Source organism: Mustela erminea, chromosome X (genome assembly GCF_009829155.1).
Source record: "Mustela erminea isolate mMusErm1 chromosome X, mMusErm1.Pri, whole genome shotgun sequence".
NCBI classification, from domain to species: Eukaryota; Metazoa; Chordata; class Mammalia; order Carnivora; family Mustelidae; genus Mustela; species Mustela erminea.
In genome coordinates this window covers 10,815,375-10,835,432 of record NC_045635.1, presented here as the reverse complement: position 1 = coordinate 10,835,432, position 20,058 = coordinate 10,815,375, and the positions used below count along the sequence as shown (strand labels likewise).

The following is a 20,058-nucleotide window of genomic DNA, read 5'->3' as shown; positions in this document are numbered from 1 at the left end:
CAACTTTTTCCTAGCTGTAGTAATAATACCCACTGGGCATTTCAGCTTTGGCAGACAGTACAGAGAACCCACAGAAAAATAGCCACTTTCTTCCAGAAGCTTTGAATCTAATGAAAACTGGTAATTTCTCTTCCTCAGATTCATGATTTTATTCTTGAACTATTTCCTTCAAATATTATTATGAAAGAAAAACATCTTATATAAAAATCTCCAATAACATTATAGGGGAGTTATCTATTTTTCCAGAGTATGCAGCACTCAAAAACCTTTTCCCTGAGATTTTATCTTATTTATGTAATTCAAATAAGTGCACTGAAGAATTCTCCCCACTGAATGTAGATTAGAATCAGAGATAAGTCAAGAATCCATCAGGATACCTTTGCCTACTCAGTGGCTGGCAGATATGCTTAGAGGTGAGTCCTTTTAAAATCCTCTGAGGTGGGGACCATCCACCCAAAATTATATGGTACACACATTAATTAGATATGATTGTTTAGCTTATGATGACCCCCCCAGGGTGCCTCCCCATCCCTCCATAAGCAACATAAGGGCTCTTCTAAAAGTCAGACCCATGTTTGGAAGGCATTTTAGCCTCAGTTTACTATTTTTAGTGTGAGGAAGAAAAATGAGACCAATCAAAGACTTTGCCTTATTTGTTTGGAAAGGAATGAGCAGTCAGACAGAAATGATATTTTAGGAATGATACAAAAAACATAGTATTAATCTTGCCAAGATGAGGAATTGTGAAGCTTCCTTCCCAGTGGATAACCAATACTCTTCATGATAATAATTTTACTATTATCTGTTAGTTATTGGAAATTTGTTGTGGTTACACACTGAGCTAATGGCTTTCCTTGCATTTTTCTCAGTTTATCATCTTAAAACTCTTATGAAACCATAGCTCTTCAGAAAAGTCAGCTTATCCAAGATCACACTGTTGAGAGGTGGCCAAGTTCGTCTTTCTATCTGAAAAATTCCTGCTTTTAGCTATTCTACAATATTCCTCTCTACGGAAATGATTCAATATTTGAATGGGTTTCAAAGGCCATAAAGATCAACTTAAAAATCTGCATCTTATCTGAAAATATTAATGATGGATATCTTTGGTTAAGTCAAATGTGTAAGGGGTTAAGGTGAATTTCCTCTGCTTCACTGAGGTTTTCAGCATAGAACTCCATTCCTGACAAGACCAGGATAGCTAGGTGAACAGATTGTTCTTTTAAATTTCTTTTCATTTTGATATTTCACAATTCCTCAGTGTTCCTGGAACTTTTTCAGAGCTCATATGAAGTATCCAGTATTACATTCTGCCCACAGTGACTACCAGTAGTTCCACATCCTCATTTCTCTGTTTCTACAATGAGAATAATATTTTTTCTTTCTTCCTGGGGATGCTATACTATTATGTTAGGACATAACATCATAGCTGTAAGTGTTTTAAGTTTATGAGAAAAACCAGAAGCAAAAATCCAAGTTACCATTGTCACTTAACTTACTTTCATTGTGGTACAAGAATGGAAAGAATCTTAGGGAAGTTCTATGGCACACGTAGCTTTATTGAAATTGAACAAATATTTTTAATAATCCCTTTTACAGCACATGTAAAATTTAAGTTTTTCATTATATTTTTACAGGTTGTCTTTTATCTGAGTAAGCAAAAATACGTCTTTTTTTTTTTTTCTTACTTAAAACATGTAGCCAGGATTCAAACCACGTAGCTCTGGTACCAAAAAGGCAACGGGTTATGAAAATCACAGTACGATTTTAAAATTCTTTAAGTTAGTTAAGGATGTTTAAAACAATATTCACTTGATTGACAGTAGAAATCATGGGTCATTTGACATTAAGACTAGTAGTTACACCTACAATGAGAGCAGAAATGGAAAGTTCAAGCTAATATGAGCTACACCATTCAGGACACACCATCTCCATAAATACTGTGGCCGAGAGGTTGCAATGGCTAAGTCACACTTGAGCAGTTAAAGTCACATGTAAATATAGCCGAAGCGAAAAAAATACAGTGTGCTGATAGGGATCTAAAATAAATGGGCACTTATTTTCAAGAGGGTATACTATCAAACCAATTACACAACACACAATTTAAACCCTCAAATTACATTTAGGAAAGAAAAATAATATTAAACTGCACACCTACACGGACAGTAAAGTAGAAATATGTTCTTTGTGGTTGGTGTTTCTTTTTTGTTGTTGTTTTCTCAATAAGTAGAAATAATTTACGACCCACAAAAGGATTTCTCAGGTGAAACACTAATTACAGACATTGTAAAGAACGTAGCTCAGAGTACTTGTTTTAAAAACGAGGCAGCATTTTCCTGAAAAAGTTTGGTCCTTGACTCACTATAGGCTAGTCACTATGGTCAGAAGGTAAGCATTTTCTGCGTGTGTGTGTGTGTGTGTGTGTGTGTGCACGCGCACGCATGTGTATGTGGCTTAAGCTAACTTTTCTGTACCAGAATTAGTCAAAACCAAACCAAACCAAAGACAAATAGCGTTTCAAGAACTTGACCTTGCATCTCATGTCTAATTAATACATCATCTGAAAGAACAATGCTAAAGACTATGAAGGGAATTATGCTCGCGTGATTCTGCAACACCTTAATTTTGTGCAAACATTTTCCTTCATTGCCCAGATAACTTATCTTTATTCATGTAGGTGCCAGGAAACCTGCCCTCATGATCTTCCCGCCCCCCTCCCCCAGTCTCCTCCTCTGTCAAAGTGATATAAAGACAATTTCACTGTGTATTTACAAGCACAACAGTTAGGCAAGGAAGTCCAGGGTCTGAAGGGCACATCTATTTCTTGTGGACATCTTCATGCCTAATGATCTTGTATGTGATCCAGTAAAAGATGTTGAAAATGAGGAAGGCCAATGGGAAGGCAGCTCGAGATATTGTGTCAATTCTTTTTGCCCGGTCCACAAACTTCTTCTTGATGGCATCTGCATCTTTTGGAGGTTGTGGGAGCGGGTTGGCAGGTGTGGCCTTGACTGCTGTCCCGTCCTTCACTTGGAGGCAGTGACCCATCCCATAACCACTGAAATTGAAACGACTTTCACGAGTAACATCTTCTTCCTGGGAGAATAAAGACAGAGGAAGCACAGATTGGTTGTCAGTCAAATCAGATGGAAGATGCTTAAAATTCTTCAGAAGTAAAAGGATAAATCACAGTTAACTGGTAGTGTGGGAGGCTTTTGGAATGTGGAGTTCTCTTTCAAGTTCAATTCAATTATTCATGGAACAGACACAGTTCATTAACTTTCAGGCTGAGAAATTAAGAGTTAGAATAACGACTTTGTGGTCATTTTAATTAAGAAACAGAAACACTTATATTTAGCACTGACTTTACCAAAATCTAGTTTATTAATCCATAACTTTGAGTGGACTGGTTTAAAGCCAAGCCTCCAAATCCAAATATTATATCCTACATCTATATAGAGGTCCCTTCATTCATTTACTCACTTTTGCATCATTCAGTCATTCAGAAAATCATTTGCTGAACCCCTGCTATGTACCTGGCGTTGAGCTAGGAATTTTTAGTTTTGTGGCCCATTCAAAGCCTAGTTCCTTCCATTAACATTGGCTTTAATGTTCATGTTAGGCCAAAGATTAACCCACTAAATGTATACCTGTTTTCCCTCCAGATTAAACATTGACTGTGCAGTGGTGAATATTTCTTCCATGGCTAATGGTCTGGTGTCAGCTTTTTTTTAGGCAATCTAGTTTTTTTTTTTTTAAGATTTTTATTTATTTCAGAGAGAGAAGGAGCAGGGGAAGGGGCAAAGGGAGAGGGAGAAGCAGACTCCCTACTGAGCAGGGAGCCCAACATAGGGCTTGATCTCAGGATACTGGATCATGACCTGAGCTTAAGGTAGACAGTTAACCAACTAAGGTGCCCAGATGCCCTAATTAAGTGTTTTGTTTTATTTCCAGTATTGTGAGCATACAATGTTATATTAGTGTCAAATATGCAATACAGAGATTCAACAATTCTCTACATTACTCAGGGCTCATCATGATAAGTGTACTCTTAATCCCCATCATCTGTTTCACTCATCTCCCCACCCACCTCCCCTCTAGTAATCATTAGTTTGCTCTCTATATTTAAGTCTGTTTCTCAGTTTCTCTCTCTCTCTCTCTCTCTCTCTTTTTCCCCTGTGTTCACTTGTTTTGTTTCTTAAATTCCACATATGGGTAAAATGTGCTATTTGTCTTTCTCTGACTGAATTATTCACTTAGCATTATGCTTTCTAGCTCCATCCGTGTCATTGCAAATGACAAGATTCACTCTTTTTTATGGCCTAGTAATATTCCAGTATGTGTGCATGTGTATCTGTATGTATCACATCTTCTTTATCCATTCATCTATCAATGGACACTTGAACTGCTTCCATAACTTGGCTATTGTAAATAATGCTGCAGTAATCTTCAGTGTGCATGTATCCCTTTGAATTAGTGTTTTTTTATTCTTTGGGTACCTATCTAATAGTGTGATTGCTGGATATTATGGTAGTTCTTTTTTTAGCTTTTTGAGACACCTCCATACTGTTTTTTATGTTGATTATTTCTACATGAATTAGATAAAACACTGAAAAACTGCAACATTAGGGTAAAGTACAAATAGCTTTTGTAGAGCATGGAATCTTGATGTGTGGTTGGGTCAAAATGGTGGAGTTGAAATGGTGGGATTGAAATGACCTGATTAATAAAAATTTAGTTCTAGGGGTGCCTGGGTGGCTCAGTCAATTAAGTGACCAACTCTTGCTTTCAACTCAGGTCATGCATGATCTCACGGGTCATGAGATGGAGCCCTGTGTTTGGTCCACACTCAGTGTGGAGTCTGCTTGAGATTCTCTGTTTCTGTTCCTCCCCACACTCGCTTGTGTTCTCACTCTTTGTCTGTCTGTCTGTCTCTCTCTCTCTCAAATAAATAAATAATAAAAATAAAAATTTTGTTCTAAATAGCCACTGATTGAATCGTCTCTTTTTTTTTTAAAAAGATTTTATTTATTTATTTGACAGAGAGAAATCACAAGTAGATGGAGAGGCAGACAGAGAGAGAGAGGAGGAAGCAGGCTCCCCGCTGAGCAGAGAGCCCAATGCGGGACTCGATCCCAGGACCCTGAGATCATGACCTGAGCTGAAGGCAGCGGCTTAACCCACTGAGCCACCCAGGCGCCCGATTGAATCGTCTCTTAAAATGAGTTCAAGGCCTTCCACAATTATGTTCAACCCCTGTGAGTCATCAAAGGCACTGCACTCTTTATTTTGCCGGATAATACCAGTGCTTATATTTCCCAAAACACAAGAAAACTTAGTATGAATTTTATTTCATCAGTGTTTATTGCATATCAGTTGTGCCTTCAGCCATGTGTAAAAGATATATGGAGTGAAGTACTTTAACATAGTCTGAATGAGAGCCCAACTGTAATCCAAATGGTATAGCAAGGACAAATTTATGTCAGGAAAATCAGGCCAAAGATCTTATAATAAAGTAACTGTAAAGCTACTCCTTTATAAAATCATTTCCCAAGTACTTTAATTTATATGGGATTGTTCTATATGAGTTGGTTTAAGACACTCTATCTCATTTCTTAACAAAATGTAATAAAGTATTTTTCATGTGACAATGAAAACAAAGTGTTGAGTCTATGGCAGACATTTTGCTAGGTACTCAGAAGCAGTTGATGAAGTTGGACAAGCACCCTACTTGCAAGGAGCTTTAAGAACCTGGTGGAAGTGTTCAACCTAAAGATACTATCATATAAGGAAGCTAGCTAAGAAAACCCAGCCTGACACTAGAGTACTTTCATGTGCCCAAAGCTCAATAATGAAGACTTTAATTGTACTTAGCTTCAAATATTGAATCTTTTTTCTTTGCCTTAAAATGTGATTGATATATTTTATAGATGCAAAAGCTTTAAATAAGTATTTTAAAATGTGGAGTAAACAGATATATTAATCATTACAGTGTTATCAGGAGACTTCTTCAGTACTCAGCAAGAAAGGAAAAACACACGTCATTAGGGGGAGAAGACTTGGGAGCACCATGGGTTATACACTATCTTGGACTTTCTAGTACTAACTGGTAATTAGATCTCAACTACTGAGTGAGAGAAGTAGAAACAGTGCCAGTTGGTTTTGTAGACAGAGGTACAGAGTAAGAATTTGGATATTTGGGTTACAGGTCACACTCCAAGGGTTTTAAGCTGTGTTGATCTTAAGCAAGCTATTTATTCTTTAAAGACCTCAGGGGGTTGCCTGGGTGGCTCCGTTGGTTAAGCATCTGATTCTTGATCTCAGCTCAGGACTCAGTTTCAGGGTTGTGAATTCAAGCCCTGGGTTGGGCTCCACATTGGGCATGGAGCCTACTTAAAAAGAATAAAGAATTAATTAAAAGCAGGCCTCGGGGACCTCATACCAAAAATGTCAAGGCTGGACTAGATGTGTGGGTCTCAGCTTTGACTGCCGGGGATGTTTTACAAGTATATGCACGCCCACCTCCCCTCCTAACCCCATCCAGACCAAGTGAATTAAAGTTTCTAGGGAGATTTAAAATCCAGTAACTCTAATGCAGAAGGTTAGAAACCAGTGACCTAGATGAGCTTTAAGGGCCAGCTCTAAAATGCTGGACCTATTCTATGTTATTAAGTCTAAAATTACTTTTCGAATGGGAACTATTCCTCAAAGTGCATTTCCCCTTATCTGCCTAAATTTACTGTGCTTTTTTTCCTTTCCATATCTGTAGAATCTTATAAATTGCTGTTCTCACCTCTATAAACATTTAGAAAGTCATGATTAAGCATATAGATCACTGCCTGAGTGAGATAAGATTCTTTTTAAATCCCTGGATCCCTGAAGAAATAGAAAAGGTAGGTTAGCTAGTAACCTGCTTTAGCACGCAGAACAAAAGGAAACCTAAATACCCACATCCATGTTTCTTTTCAGACCGACTCATTCATTTACTTCCTGTAGTCTTTCCTCACATACTGTGAATGGACAGCCAAAAAGATGAACTCATTCAATTAAGTACCAGAGCTGTAGTAGAAGGATGCCAGGTTAGGTTATCATTAAGTGGTACATTGCCTGGCAAACTGTGACTGCTTAATAAACGTTTGTTGAGTAATGAACAAAAGGGAATTTTAAGAAGGTTTTTTCCTATTCTTGAAAACACTTTCCTCATTCATTCAACGGTACTTCAAATTATGCTTCTGAGCATAGTTACAGCTAATTAAATCCATTCTTTAAAATTCTCCACACAAAAATAAATTTGTCGTAGGTAGAAATTATCCATTTAATTTTTCACATGCAGGAGATATGAATGCTAGTTTAAGGGTCTTCTTATTTACCGTTATGACTCATTCAATGCATTTTAAATATAGAACCTTAAATTATCCACATCAAAGGGTATGGTTTCGATTCAGAAAACATAATTGCAACCAATTTGAATTTTTGTGTTATAATGAATGACTAATTGCCTTTATAGCAGGTTCAGAATAAAATGTTATGGTAATATGGCAAGATTCCCATATGAGGGTAAAATGGAGATGCGCTTGAGTCATGGGTAAGCTAAAGTTAAAAGAAAGAACAATCTGTAAGCACAGCTTAGTTGAACATATTAACAGGGAGAATCAGATCTTCCCAGTAAGGAAAGAATTTCAGGCATATATTCTCCACTTCTAATTAGCCAGGAAACCAATTAGATAAGTATTGCTGCTGACCCACTATCTTCAGTAACTTTGAACAGTAAATACTTCTAGCTCCCTCTGTTTTGTTATTCACTGATTAAATTTTCACAGAAAGTGAATCATCCAAACCTTCAGTACGTTCAATTTCTATATCCCACTTTGAGAAAATCTCCTTAAATCCCATCCTGCCATCTGAAGCACTGTCATGGCGCTATGTAATTCATTTGAGATTTGTCATTTTATTTAATTCATGCCTCAGTTTTACTTATTGTAAAATTTACTCATTCCCGTATTTGGAATAGTTCTTGTCTAGATGTGAAATGGAAGCTAAAGCTCACCAGAATTGCACTGTAGTGAATTTTTTGTCATAAGCAAATGATTTCAATATAATTAAAGAACATGGTATTTATAAAATGAAAGATTTTAGGGGAGCCCATAGTTACAATTTTTGTTTTATGCCCTGGAAAGGAGGAAAGAAAATGGTTTCTAAAAACTGGTGTAGGGAAAACCTCTTTCCATCACATTTCTCAACCAGATTCTTTGATTGGGTTGAGTCTCTCTTCTGTTGGAATAGGAAGTTCCTCCATTGGAACTCCAGGTTGCAGTGAGCCTCAATCAGTGCAAGAACATAATGGAGTCTCTGGCCCTCCTTAGAAAACAGTGTGAGCCCATGGTGAGGCACCTGGGTGGCTCAGTCAGTTAAGCAATGGACTCTTGATTTCAGCTCAGGTCATGATCTTAGGGTTGTGAGATTGAGCCTCACATCAGGCTCCATACTCCCTCCCTTTGCCCCCCGTTGCTATTCCCCCACCTCTTAAAAAAGAAAAACACCACTGTGAGCCCAAACACAGCAGGTCCCCCTGCCCCATCACTGAAAAAAAGACCCCTGATCAAATGAAGGCTGGATAATGTTTAATTGTAAGGCCTGCTGATTTCTAACGCCTGGACTTGGGCAGGAAAGATGGTCTTAAGAAATTCTTAATTCTTGTGGCCTCAGCTTCCTCCTTTGAGTCACAGGGACTTGGGGATCGATATGAATAATAAGTAAGAATAGTTAATTGATTATAACTATGCACTAAGCCCTTAAATCTGCAGTAAGTCCTTTCACCAAACTGACCATGGAAACCACATGCTTTCAGGGAAAATTGAGACTGAGAGAAGTTATGTGGCTTTCCAAAGTTATATTGCTAATAATTGTTGAAGCTGAGATTCAAATTCAGGTCTGTCTGATCCCAAAACTGTCTGATTCCAAAGACTCTGAAAGTCTGTGATTATTATAAATTTGTCCCTATCAAATCCCAAATAGCTTTGTTGAAGATTATGAATGAAGAATCTGACTGAACTTTGTAGAACAACAAATTTGAAGTAAAGTAAACCAAATATAACCCTTTGTTCTTTAATGATATCTGGTAAAATGAATTAAAAGCCTCAGTGTCATTCTGGGTAGACAGTAAATACCACCCCCCAAAAAAAGCTTATCTTTGCAGCAGCTCTTTTTCAATGCAGTATATCATTCATGTTACTTTCTGCACAAGGAACTTCCGGTATTCATTTCTTGAGCACTTGCTCATCATTTATTTGTATTTCCAACAAAGATTCATTGAGGACCTGTTATATGCCAGGTGTATGGTAGGCATACAGCAGTAAACAAGAAGACAAAATTTCTACTTTTTTGGAGTTTACAGTCTCTTGGGGAAAACCCACAGTACCAAGTAAAGAAACTATGCATGCAAACACACAAACACTTCTCCATACACACACATTTATACATTTGGGTATTCACATGCACAATACTCCTACCCACTTACACACAAATAAAGATGGGTGCTTTGGAGGAAAACAGTCGAGGCAAGCAACTTAAGAGAGATGCATGGTGGAGAAAGTACTCTGGTTAGAGTCGAATCTCAGATTGAGTACTCTGACAGAAAATGCTGAAGGAGATGCCAGGCACTGGGCCATTTGTGAGGGATCCAGTGGTAAGCAAAAGAGATCCATTTCTGGCCTTCAAAGAATTCCCAGTCCTGAGATGGGGACAAATGTAAATTAAACTAATCACAGAAGTACATAATTGCTAACTCTGACAAGGGCTCTGGAGGGGAGTTATCGGATGCTATGTGAGTTTATTAATGGGAGGCCTGGTCTCATCTGGCACTTGGGAGAAGCTTTTCCCTGAGGAAGTGCGATTTTGTTACGGACTTGGAAAAGCAAAGGCATTAAAGAGGTGTAGGCAGAGTGGGGAGATGTCTGGGACGGGAGGGTCTGCTGCCACGGAGAGATAGTGGGCTGGCTCCCGGAGTGTGGGAGCAAAGTGGGGTGACACAAGGTTGCACAAGTGAGCGGGGCTGGGTCGTATAGGGCCTTGCAAACTATGCCACCTGCTTAGAGCTTTATTTTCAGAACCATGGGAAGCAAAAGATGAAGAAGACCTTGGGTTTTTCTGGGGTGGAGGGGCATAGAGAATAATACAAGACACACCCTGAGATATGTACAAAGGTGGACTGGTGGTCAGATGTGCCTAGAATTTCCAGAATTGGTGAGGGTCTCCACAGTAAGATAGCCGAGATACCCCAGGCAATGTGCAAATCATCTATGATAGTGCCCACCTGGAAAAGACTCTTTCACTACCTGTTGGCTTTTAGACTACGTTCTCGACTTTCCTTTTTATTATTATTTAAAAAATTTTCTTCCCAGTTATATTAAAAATTGGGTAGTCAGGAACTCTGGATTTTGGTAGCTTATTTGTCTTATTGTCTTCACTCACTGGAGGGTGAGCTCCTGAGAGTGTGCTAAAGTCATCTCTGCGGCCCTGTTCCCTGGGACAGTGCTGGTCCTGGGCTGGCTGTGATCCTCTTGATTCGGAATAAAAGCTTAGAAAGGATATGCTCCCTGGGGCAGAGAAGGGGATAGTGATTGCCTCTTAGTTGATCTCCCTCTCTTTGCCAGTTGCAGTTCTTTCTGCAGCCTCTAAGAATTCCCATTCCTATCCCTCTCACTACAGACATGAGAGCCTTGATATTGTAGAGGAGCAGAGGAAAACCCTAAAACCGAATCTGAAGACTTTGGTTGAATGCACATCTTTACTATCTCCTAAATGTGTAGGTTTAGGAGAGTCCCTCGGATTTTTTGCTCTCATTTGGCCATCTTTTGAGTTTGAGTATAGGACTATAATGCTGGCTATTACGTTGCCTTAAGACTAATCTCTAGCTGGTTGATATGTTTAAGAGTTTTCTTCCCAACCAGAGACTAGAGAGTATGTAAATAAGGGTTTTAATATCTTCTTCCTACCCCTGCCCTGATAGTTTCTGCTAGGTTTGGCTTCGTGGGCATGCATAGGTGCAGTCACACCTCGGCCCAGTGCTTAGAACGGCTCATACTTGGTTCCATGCTTTGCTAGATGTGGAGAGCCATGCAGCAGGAGCAAGGAGTCACGTACTAAGCAAGGCATGAGAGGCCAAGGCTGTAGATAGTTTGCCTAAGGAATGCGAGCAGATGCAGGGAGTCACGTACTAAGCGAGGCCTGAAGAGTGGGAGGAGTGAGAGATTAACCCAAGGACTGTGAGTGCATTCGCGGGTGACGTTTGATAGATACCAGGAGTCAAGGGAAAGGCGCATGATCTGTAGAACAAAGAAAACCTATGGAGTCACATACGTGCTCACGAGCACGATGCGTGCACATAGATAGTCCTTCTGATTGGTAGTTTTGTTAGTCGTGGTATACTCTGATTGGATATAGTTCGCACTTGGTGGAGATATACTTGGGGGTCTTAGACGGGTCAGGGGTCCCCGGCTGAAGATTGTGAATAAAGAAGTTTGCCACTCACCTCGCCTACGGGTCGTTCTTGCGGGTCGAGAGCGACAGCTAGAGGCATCTTAAAATTCATATTTTTGAACAAGGGCCCCACATTTTCATTTTGCACCAGGTCCCGCAAATTTTGAAGCAGCCCTGCTTTCTGCTGTTGTGAGATTGAGGGAATGCCATTGGCCCACTGCCTCTATTCCCATGCTTCATAGCTTTCAACAGTTTCATCTCCTTAATGACCACTCCCAAGCTCCTTTGTGTGGCATTCAAGGCCCCCTATGTCCTGCCTTATACCTACTTCTCTCATGGGGGTTCCATGATCTGTGATTTTAGTCAGCTGCTTCCCTTTGCATTGAAAGCCTCTTTCCCCTTTGCATTGAAACCCTCTCTTTACCTGACAAGCTCCTGCATATCCTTGAAGACCCCACTCCGCCATCATGCCATTCAGGATGCCTATTTTTTTAAAATTTTATTTATTAATTTGACAGAGATCACAAGTAGGCAGAGAGTCAGGCAGAGAGAGAGGGGGAAGCAGGCTCACCGCCGAGCAGAGAGCCCAATGTGGGGCTCGATCCCTGGACCCTGAGATCATGACCCGAGCTGAAGGCAGAGGCTTAACCCACTGAGCCACCCAGGTGCCCCCAGGATGCCTATTTTTGACCCCTAAGGCTGCGTCATGGGTTTCTCCTCAGAAGCATCTGGTACCTGCTTCTATAACAGAATCTGCTGCATCATATTAAAATCAGCTGTTTACGTGTCAGGTTCCTTGATGACCTTCAAGTATAGGGACCCAGTTTCTCATATTTTGATAACCCTAGTACTTAGAATTATATTTGGCTGAAGCTTCCTATGTCGAATATATGTATATAAAGAAAATGCTTCTTAAATGAATAGTAGAAAAAAATCTGTTATAATAAAAAAATGCTTTCCTTGCTTATTTATCATGCTTATCATGTCGCTTATTTTTACATATTGACCTGACATAAAATTAGAGCAAATTTAAACTTAACAATGCCACTCAAGCACTGAGGTGTTTATGGTCTATTTTTGAGACACTGTCCATTTTTTTGGTTCACTGGTAAGCTAGTGAGCATCCCAGATAGTGTGAAAATACATAAATTTAGATCAAACTCATTAACAATCTTAGTAAACAATGTATGCTCATTTGCAAAGAAAATAAATGGCATAGACAAATATGCCAGAATACAAAACACTTTTTCATTTATGCATCTATTTGCAAGTCAAAATAATAATGCTAGGTAAATGAAAAGATAGTACATATTAGATATATGCAAATATTTCACCAAATAAATTAGACCTTATCAGTTATCACCCATAGCAAAAGACTAAGGAGTGTTTGCATAACATGAAGGGTGTCTGAGCTCACATGCCATCCATTTGGGTTTGGTGAACAGAATATAATTCCTGTAAATCTATGTCATCACCAAACATTGTTTTCATGTCGTGAAATTCTAATTAATGGAACATTTTGTCTTAAAACAAATGAATGTGTGCCCTGTGGAGCCATACATCATTTAGCTATCATTTCACACAACTTCCTTCCTTGCCTGGGTCACGTGTTATTTCTGCAAGTCTCCAGGTGAAAATAAAAGCCCACAGGGCCTCCTATGCAGGACAAAGCTTCCCTCCAGTGATGGGGGGAATATGTGGGCGAGGAGGATGGACAGGCCTCGGGTGTGGTATGAGCTGGGATTCCAGAACTGAGCCTGCCAAAGGCTACAAATACCTTGCAGGAGTTGGGGCCCAGGGATGGCACTGGGCTGAAACTCCTAATTGTCTACAAAAACCCAACTCTCTCTCTTCTTCCAGTGGTGGATCTTCCTTTAGCTCAGCTCAGGGTTTTTTAACTATAGCATGACTGACATTTAGGACCAGGTGATTGTGTGTTTTAGAGTATTTAGCAGTATCCCTGGATGCTACCCACTAGACACAAGTAGCACCCTTCCTTGCAAGTTGCGATAATGGGAAAATGTCTGCAGACATTGCCAGACATCACAAAATCACCCCTACTGAAGAGGCCCTGTCTTAACTGGTCCCGTATGTTGCACATGGGAAGACTGCATTTTTTGGCCTCCCTTGCACCTGTGTGGGAGTACCAGCAAGTCCAATCAGCCCCATCTCCAATCCAGAATCTAGTCACCTTTAACTACCTCCAGTGTTGCATGCTGGTGTGAGTTGCCCAATGGTGGATCCTCAGAATCATTCCCCCCAGAACTCCTGTAATAGTCTTCTACCTCATTCCCTGGCTTCTAGATCCTCCCTCCCAACAACTGAGTCTAGTCTCAGGACCCCAACTCGAGGGATCCTGTTAAAATGTGAGATAAGGGAAATCCTCATTAATTCAAAATTCTCCAATGGATTTCACCTGACTCGGTAAGACAAGTCCTTGCAATGTCCCCTTTACCTCTCAGACCTTAACTCCCACTGCCCTCCTTACAGCCCACATGTCAGCACACCTTTTCTGTGAAGAGCCAGATAGTAAATATCTTAGATGTTATGGGCCATGCAGTCTTTGAAGTATATATATCCTTTCAGTGTATACTTGGAGTCTAATTTTCTTTAAAGTGACATGTTTTTAATGGACTGGAAGTCATAATTTAAAAGTAATTGTTTGACTTCTGGCTCAAAAGCTACAAAGCAGAAATGTTTTCACTTCGTGTCGACTGTGGTCCTAGAGAGTAGTTTAGAAGTTGGTAACATGCTGGTGAGGCTTCGATTCCTCAAGAGTGAAGCAATGTCTTGTGTCTGGAAATTCTTTCCTCATAATCTCTGTCAATTCTGGTCTAGCAAGAATGCTCACAAGACACCCGAAATTCTAAGAAGCATGAAGGGGAACATCTTCCATCTGGAGTATGAGCTGTTCGATTATTAACATAGTTTGCCATCTGTTCTGGGTGCAAACAAAGTGAACATTGTGACTGTCTACAGAGCATTGACTGAAGGGGACGGGTATTCAGAGGATGAGATCTCTGCCAAACTAGAAACAAGAAAGCAGCAGCAACAAAATCCTAACTCGTAACTTGGATGATTGTGACTGCCAGATTCCCTGGACCGTTATCTGCTCCTGTGTGTGTGCGCGCGCACACACACGCACGTGCACTTGGTGTCAAAAAGTGGCTCAGGATATCTGTTGTTAGGATTAGCTGTCATTTACCTGACACTGCCATTCCTGTTGAAGAGCCTGCCTTAAGGCTGGGGAAAACTACACTTCCCACAATTCCCTTCTTGATGGGTTCTATGTTAAGGTTTGTCAGTAAGAAGAATTTGAGAGATTTCAGAGGTAGAAGGGAGACAGAGGCTATTTTATTTGGGGGCTTGTGGGCGTCAGATGAGGTTACTTTATTAGACATAGTAGAATTCCAGATATTTCTGTGGTCTCCCATTTTATGATCTCACTTTCCAGGCTGGATATGGTGGCTTCTCAGGTTTCCCTGTGAACACCTGCTTTTCTACCCAGAGCTTCAGGTTCAAGTCCTCTCTTCAGACGATAGCCTTCCAGAGCTTCATTTTTGTAGTGACTCTCATATTTATATAAACCCTGATTTCTATATTAAGCCCCTTATTCTGGTAGTATGCTTAGTGTCTCTGCTCTCCTGACTAAACCCAGACAGATACAGGTAATACAGGTACTCCAGGCTTATAAGTACAAAACACCATTTTAATGCAAGTTACTATAGTTTTATTCAGTTAAGACTTATTAAGCATCTGGCCACCTAGGTGGCTCAGTTGGTTGGGTGACTGCCTTCGGCTCAGGTCATGATCCTGGAATCCTGGGATCGAGTCCCGCATCGGGCTCCCAGCTCCATGAGGAGTCTGCTTCTCCCTCTGACCTTCTCCCCTGTCATTCTCTCTCTCACTCACTATCCAATAAATAAATAAAATCTTTTTAAAAAAGACTTACTAAGCATCTTAATGTTCCAAACATTGAAAAGAAATGAGGATGAAAAAGTGTCCTGCCCTTGAAGTCAGCAGGGGGTTTAGAACATGTAGATAAGTGGTTCCCAACCAAGAGTGATTTTACCCACCAGGGGATATTGGGCAATGCCTGGAGAACTCTTGGTTGTCATAAGGGAGGAGGAGGTGGTGTTATTGGCATCTAGTGAGTAGAGGCCAGGATACTGCTAAACATCCTGCAACGCACAGGACACTTGGCCACAGCAAAGCATGAATTATCTAGCTTGAAATCTTAATAGTGCTAAGGTTGGGAAACACAGACACAGAAAAATAATTCCAATAGAATGTGATATGTGCTATGGTAAAGGAAAGTACAGACCAATAGGATAATAGGGAAGAGGTAATGTTAGGCTGGAGTAACTAAGGAGAAGTTCAATGTCATCCTTTCTCTATTAGCACCATGAAATGCCCTGCCTCTGGAAGATATACATGAGTGTTCCAGAAAAGTGAGCCATGTCAAGAGGCAGCCTTATTTCATCAACTGAGCCTATTTTTTAAGGCAACTACACAACATCACAAAGGCACTTCTCTGTGCCTTTTGGCTAGGAGTTAGTATCTTTTAATATTTCTGTATTTTAATCAGGGAGGATTTGTTACAAAGGACAGAAACCTGCTTCACGGTGGCTTAAATAATTGGGGGAATTTCTTCAAGAAATTACTATAAAAAGTATTGTAAGAAAATCTCCTGAGTCTCCATGGATCCAGAAGCAGTGCCCTGTATCCTGGTTTCAAATCTTGGCCCTGCCACTAACCAGTGTGGGAGCTGGCTAGAGGACTCAGTCTTCTGCATACCTCAGTCTCCTCTGCAGTGAGACAGAAATAGTGACAACTTGCCTTAGGGTTTTTGAAAGGATTCAGTGAGCTAATGCATATTAAGGGCCTACAACAGTGCCAGATATATAGTATATAGTCAATAAATGTTAGTAACGATGAGGATGTTGATGAGGGTGTGAGCAGGGCTCCCCAGCCCAGGAACTCCAGTGATCAAGTCAGGAAATGACATTGTTCTCAATCTCTCATGGCCATTATTCTCTCCCGTTTTCAGTTTTTCTCCTTTCAGCTTCCTTTACTTATGCATATTCCAGCTGGGCCAACCCAGCCTCAAACCTATGGGGACGCTGTCAACTCAAGTCCTTGCTATCATCTATCATTTAATTAGAGTACTCTTCATTCAAATGCTTGAAAGAGAGAATGTCATGGTTATCGCAGCTTATGAACTGTTGTGCTTGGGTCATTGAATAGGAAAAGGGGTATGAGATACAAACAAAATAGCCCGAGGACAGAGTGAGGTGCAAGCGTGCAGAATGTCCCCAAAGGCACACCACTTGAGGAACCACAGAAGGAAAAAGAGAGGCTGGCCTTGGAAACAGATGAGTCTGGTTCATATGACAGGTGTTTTCAAAAGAGTGAAGAGCATTTGTATTAATGGCTCCCAGGTTGCTAATCAGAAACAAATGGTTGACATTACAGGTAGACAGAAGTCAACTCACCGTGAAGAAGAACTTTTTTAACAACTCCGTGACTGGACATGGAGCACAACACCTTGGAAGGTAATTAATTCCTTCTTGCTAGAGATGTTCAAACCATTTGTTAGAGATGTTGGGTATAGACTTAACATGTCTGTTAAGCAACTAGATTACCATTTCTGTTCCTACTAACTGTGGTCATCTCTGATCATATGAAAATTACTAAGATAAGAAGTCTAGGAGGACAAAACACATGGAAGGTGCTGACCCATGTGCAGGGAAGATGTATTCAATAAGCTGTGCCCTGCTATGACCCTCCTTGACCTCCTGGATGTTTCTAGTCATTCTGATCCCATTTTGAGAAACCCTGCTCTATTATACTTAGCCCCACAGAAACAGATTGGTTCAGGTATAGTTTCTCTTTCAGTTATCTTTGACTTGCACAGTATTTTATTTCATTATTTCCAAGGGTTTCACTTAAGCAACAGGTCCCTTACTACTGTTATAATTTTAAATAAGATTCTTATATGGAAGATATAAAATACAGACTATGGAATAATGAAACTCCTGAAATAGTAACATATAACCTCACATTATATGAAGAATTAGGCCCTGAATGGATGTATTTCTGGAGGTCAACACACCGTATTCATAGAGTCCTATCTTCATTCCGTTTTGAAGCCTACAGGCCACAGGGAATAATATCAACCCTCCAAGTAGCCATCTCTTCTCTTCCCTCCCACTGCTCGATTTCTACTGAAAAGAGGCAGTGCCGTGGGCCGTCAGGGTGGTAAGCTGGTTGCTGCTGCCGGAAGCTCAGTAAAACTCAGGAACTGAGAACTCAATCAGTGAGACTGGACCTCTAGTGTTGCCCTGGATCCCCTCCTCTCTACTTGGAAGAGACAGGTGAACGTCATGATGGCATCACCCAGGCATGACTTGAAGAAGCATTAGGAGGCTTTGACAGAGGGGCAGTGAAGCATGGCCTGAGGAAAGAGACATCTGCGGGTCATCACTTCATCTTCCATGGAACAAACACATTTTCTGCAGGTGAACAACTAGAAACCTGCTTCCTCCGGCCAATCATTATTTCCTCCTGAATTTGAATGATCCCAGTAAACTAGATCTTCTCAAATGAATATGGACTGTAGGTTCTGTTTTAAAATGAGCAGTTACGGAAGCATACGAGCCCTGTAAAGCATCGGGAGGCACTTTTGTAGTGCTTTTCCCAAGGACATTCAGAGCAGCAAAGTGAACCAGAAACACGGTCTATGCTCCATTATTCCAGGTTTTTGTCTGGTTTCGCAGATCATCTTTGCCCTAGCTCTCTTCTCCCTTCCCTACAACCACTGGTTCACTAGCATTTTGACTGTAGCTTCTTACAAGCAACTCTTGCCAAAAAGAAAAAAAAAATAGAAGAAAGAAAATGGAAAAATCATAAAGTGAGGTTGGTTGGCTGGTTGGTTTCTTCCCCACCCCCACCCCCAGAGTATCTGTAGTACATTCCCAAGACCTTCCTTTCTCTCTGCTTCATTACTATGGTTACCAGATTTAAGATTTCAGACAGAAACTTGTCTATAGGCCCAGAGGGAAGATTGATTGCAGTGAACACAGAAGACAGAGATCAGGCACAATTTGAAAATAATACGGCTCTCTGTTGAGCTAACTGTTAACCAGTTGAGTTTCTGGGTCTTAAAGTGTGTGAAGGGTACTTGGCATATAATGGGGAATCCATCTCCTTTTCCTTTCCAAAGATGTCAGTGCAACAGTCATGATCAAAGGCAAAGAGTAAACCTTACATGGTTATAAGAAAATATATCTTCATAAAGAATAGACATAAGTTCTGGGCAGGTACCTTTTCTCCCCTCAGTTAGTGCCTCCTGATAAGGCTGATGTCATACCCCACTGAGGACGGAACAGCTCTCACGTTGCAGGCACAGGTTACTGTGTGATGAGCCCACGGGGCCATGGGCATCCCAGTGCTCAGGAAGGGGCGGGTGCACGCTGGTAGAACCAGGGCCAGTGGCGCAGGGAATTTGGGGAAAGGGCGGTCCTTCACGCAAGGGCCACCTCCCATCCCTGCCGTCACAGCAACCAAATAAGGACCCTGCGACTCGATCTGTGACTGATTCCTAAGTGTGTCTGCAGAGGTTTAAACCAGAGAAGACCTGGTGAACTCATCTGCTTGGCCTGATAAGGGCTGAAGGCACTCTTTTGCCATGACCCGAAGTAGGAAGCCTCTTTCCCACAGCCAACCAGGATATACACATACACACACTCCCACATGCATTAGTATATCTAACAGAAACCAAAGTTTCACAAAGGGCTATGGACTTTTCCCTGACAGGATGCACTCTGATAATTTCCCAGTTTTTCCCCTAATTTGTATTTTTCCAAAGAACTGGTGTTGAGCCACTGGACTGGCTTCACGACGCACAAGTCAGTCATACCCCACAGTTTGAAAAGTACTGTGTTGAATGGCCTTACTTGGTTCTGTCACCATCAGTTGTCATTCGTCAAGTATTTACTGAGCATCTACCATATGACAGGCATGTGCTAGTCATGGGAAAATCGAAATGAGAGCCTTCTAAATAAATAAATAAACTTCTAAATAAATAAATAAACTTCTAAGTAAATACACAAGAGAGTCCTGACAGTCAACCCTTCTGTCCGAACTTACTGTAGCTGTCCTGCGTCATGCTAAAGAAGGCTCTGGGTGGGCATTCACAGGAGATCTGAGAGATGGCCTACTATGTATCAGGTGTTGTGCTGGGCTCTTTACATGTCCCATTCTTTCTGTCCAATGGTTCTCTTTGGCTTTTGTCTGTCTGCTGCATGACAATTCAACCTTCCCTCCTTAGCTCAAATTAAAGCTCCCTCCAGAAGGCTCTTGCCTCCTGCTTTTCTGCCACCCGTTGAGCAGGAAACACACCTTTTTTCTATTCTCTCCTAAATGCTCGCATTTGTTAGGTTGGATTTTAATAATACAATTGTGAGCCTTTTGTGCACTAAATAGTGGGCAAGTAATCAAAATAATACATAGGATCATTTTAAAGAGTCAGAGGCATTTTACATGAACAGGAGATGAGGTTACCAAAAGAACTCAATTATA

At 40.7% G+C, this 20,058-nt stretch overlaps 2 protein-coding genes across 3 annotated transcripts in view; one reads left to right on the top strand and one right to left on the bottom strand.

Annotated features, from left to right (window-relative positions):
* The window catches only part of FANCB (FA complementation group B), a 367,435-nt gene that overhangs the window by 150,720 nt on the left and 196,657 nt on the right, over positions 1–20,058 (top strand). The window contains exon 11 of the mRNA XM_032331173.1: positions 16,951–17,030. The gene's annotated coding sequence lies outside the window, so the exon portion shown is untranslated. The remainder of the gene's footprint in view (positions 1–16,950; positions 17,031–20,058) is intronic.
* The window catches only part of GLRA2 (glycine receptor alpha 2), a 180,614-nt gene continuing 162,223 nt past the window's right edge, over positions 1,668–20,058 (bottom strand). For both annotated transcript variants that reach the window (XM_032331174.1, XM_032331175.1), the window contains exon 9: positions 1,668–3,093. In XM_032331174.1, coding sequence (XP_032187065.1) covers positions 2,815–3,093 — 279 coding nt within the window. In that variant the 3' untranslated portion in view covers positions 1,668–2,814. The remainder of the gene's footprint in view (positions 3,094–20,058) is intronic.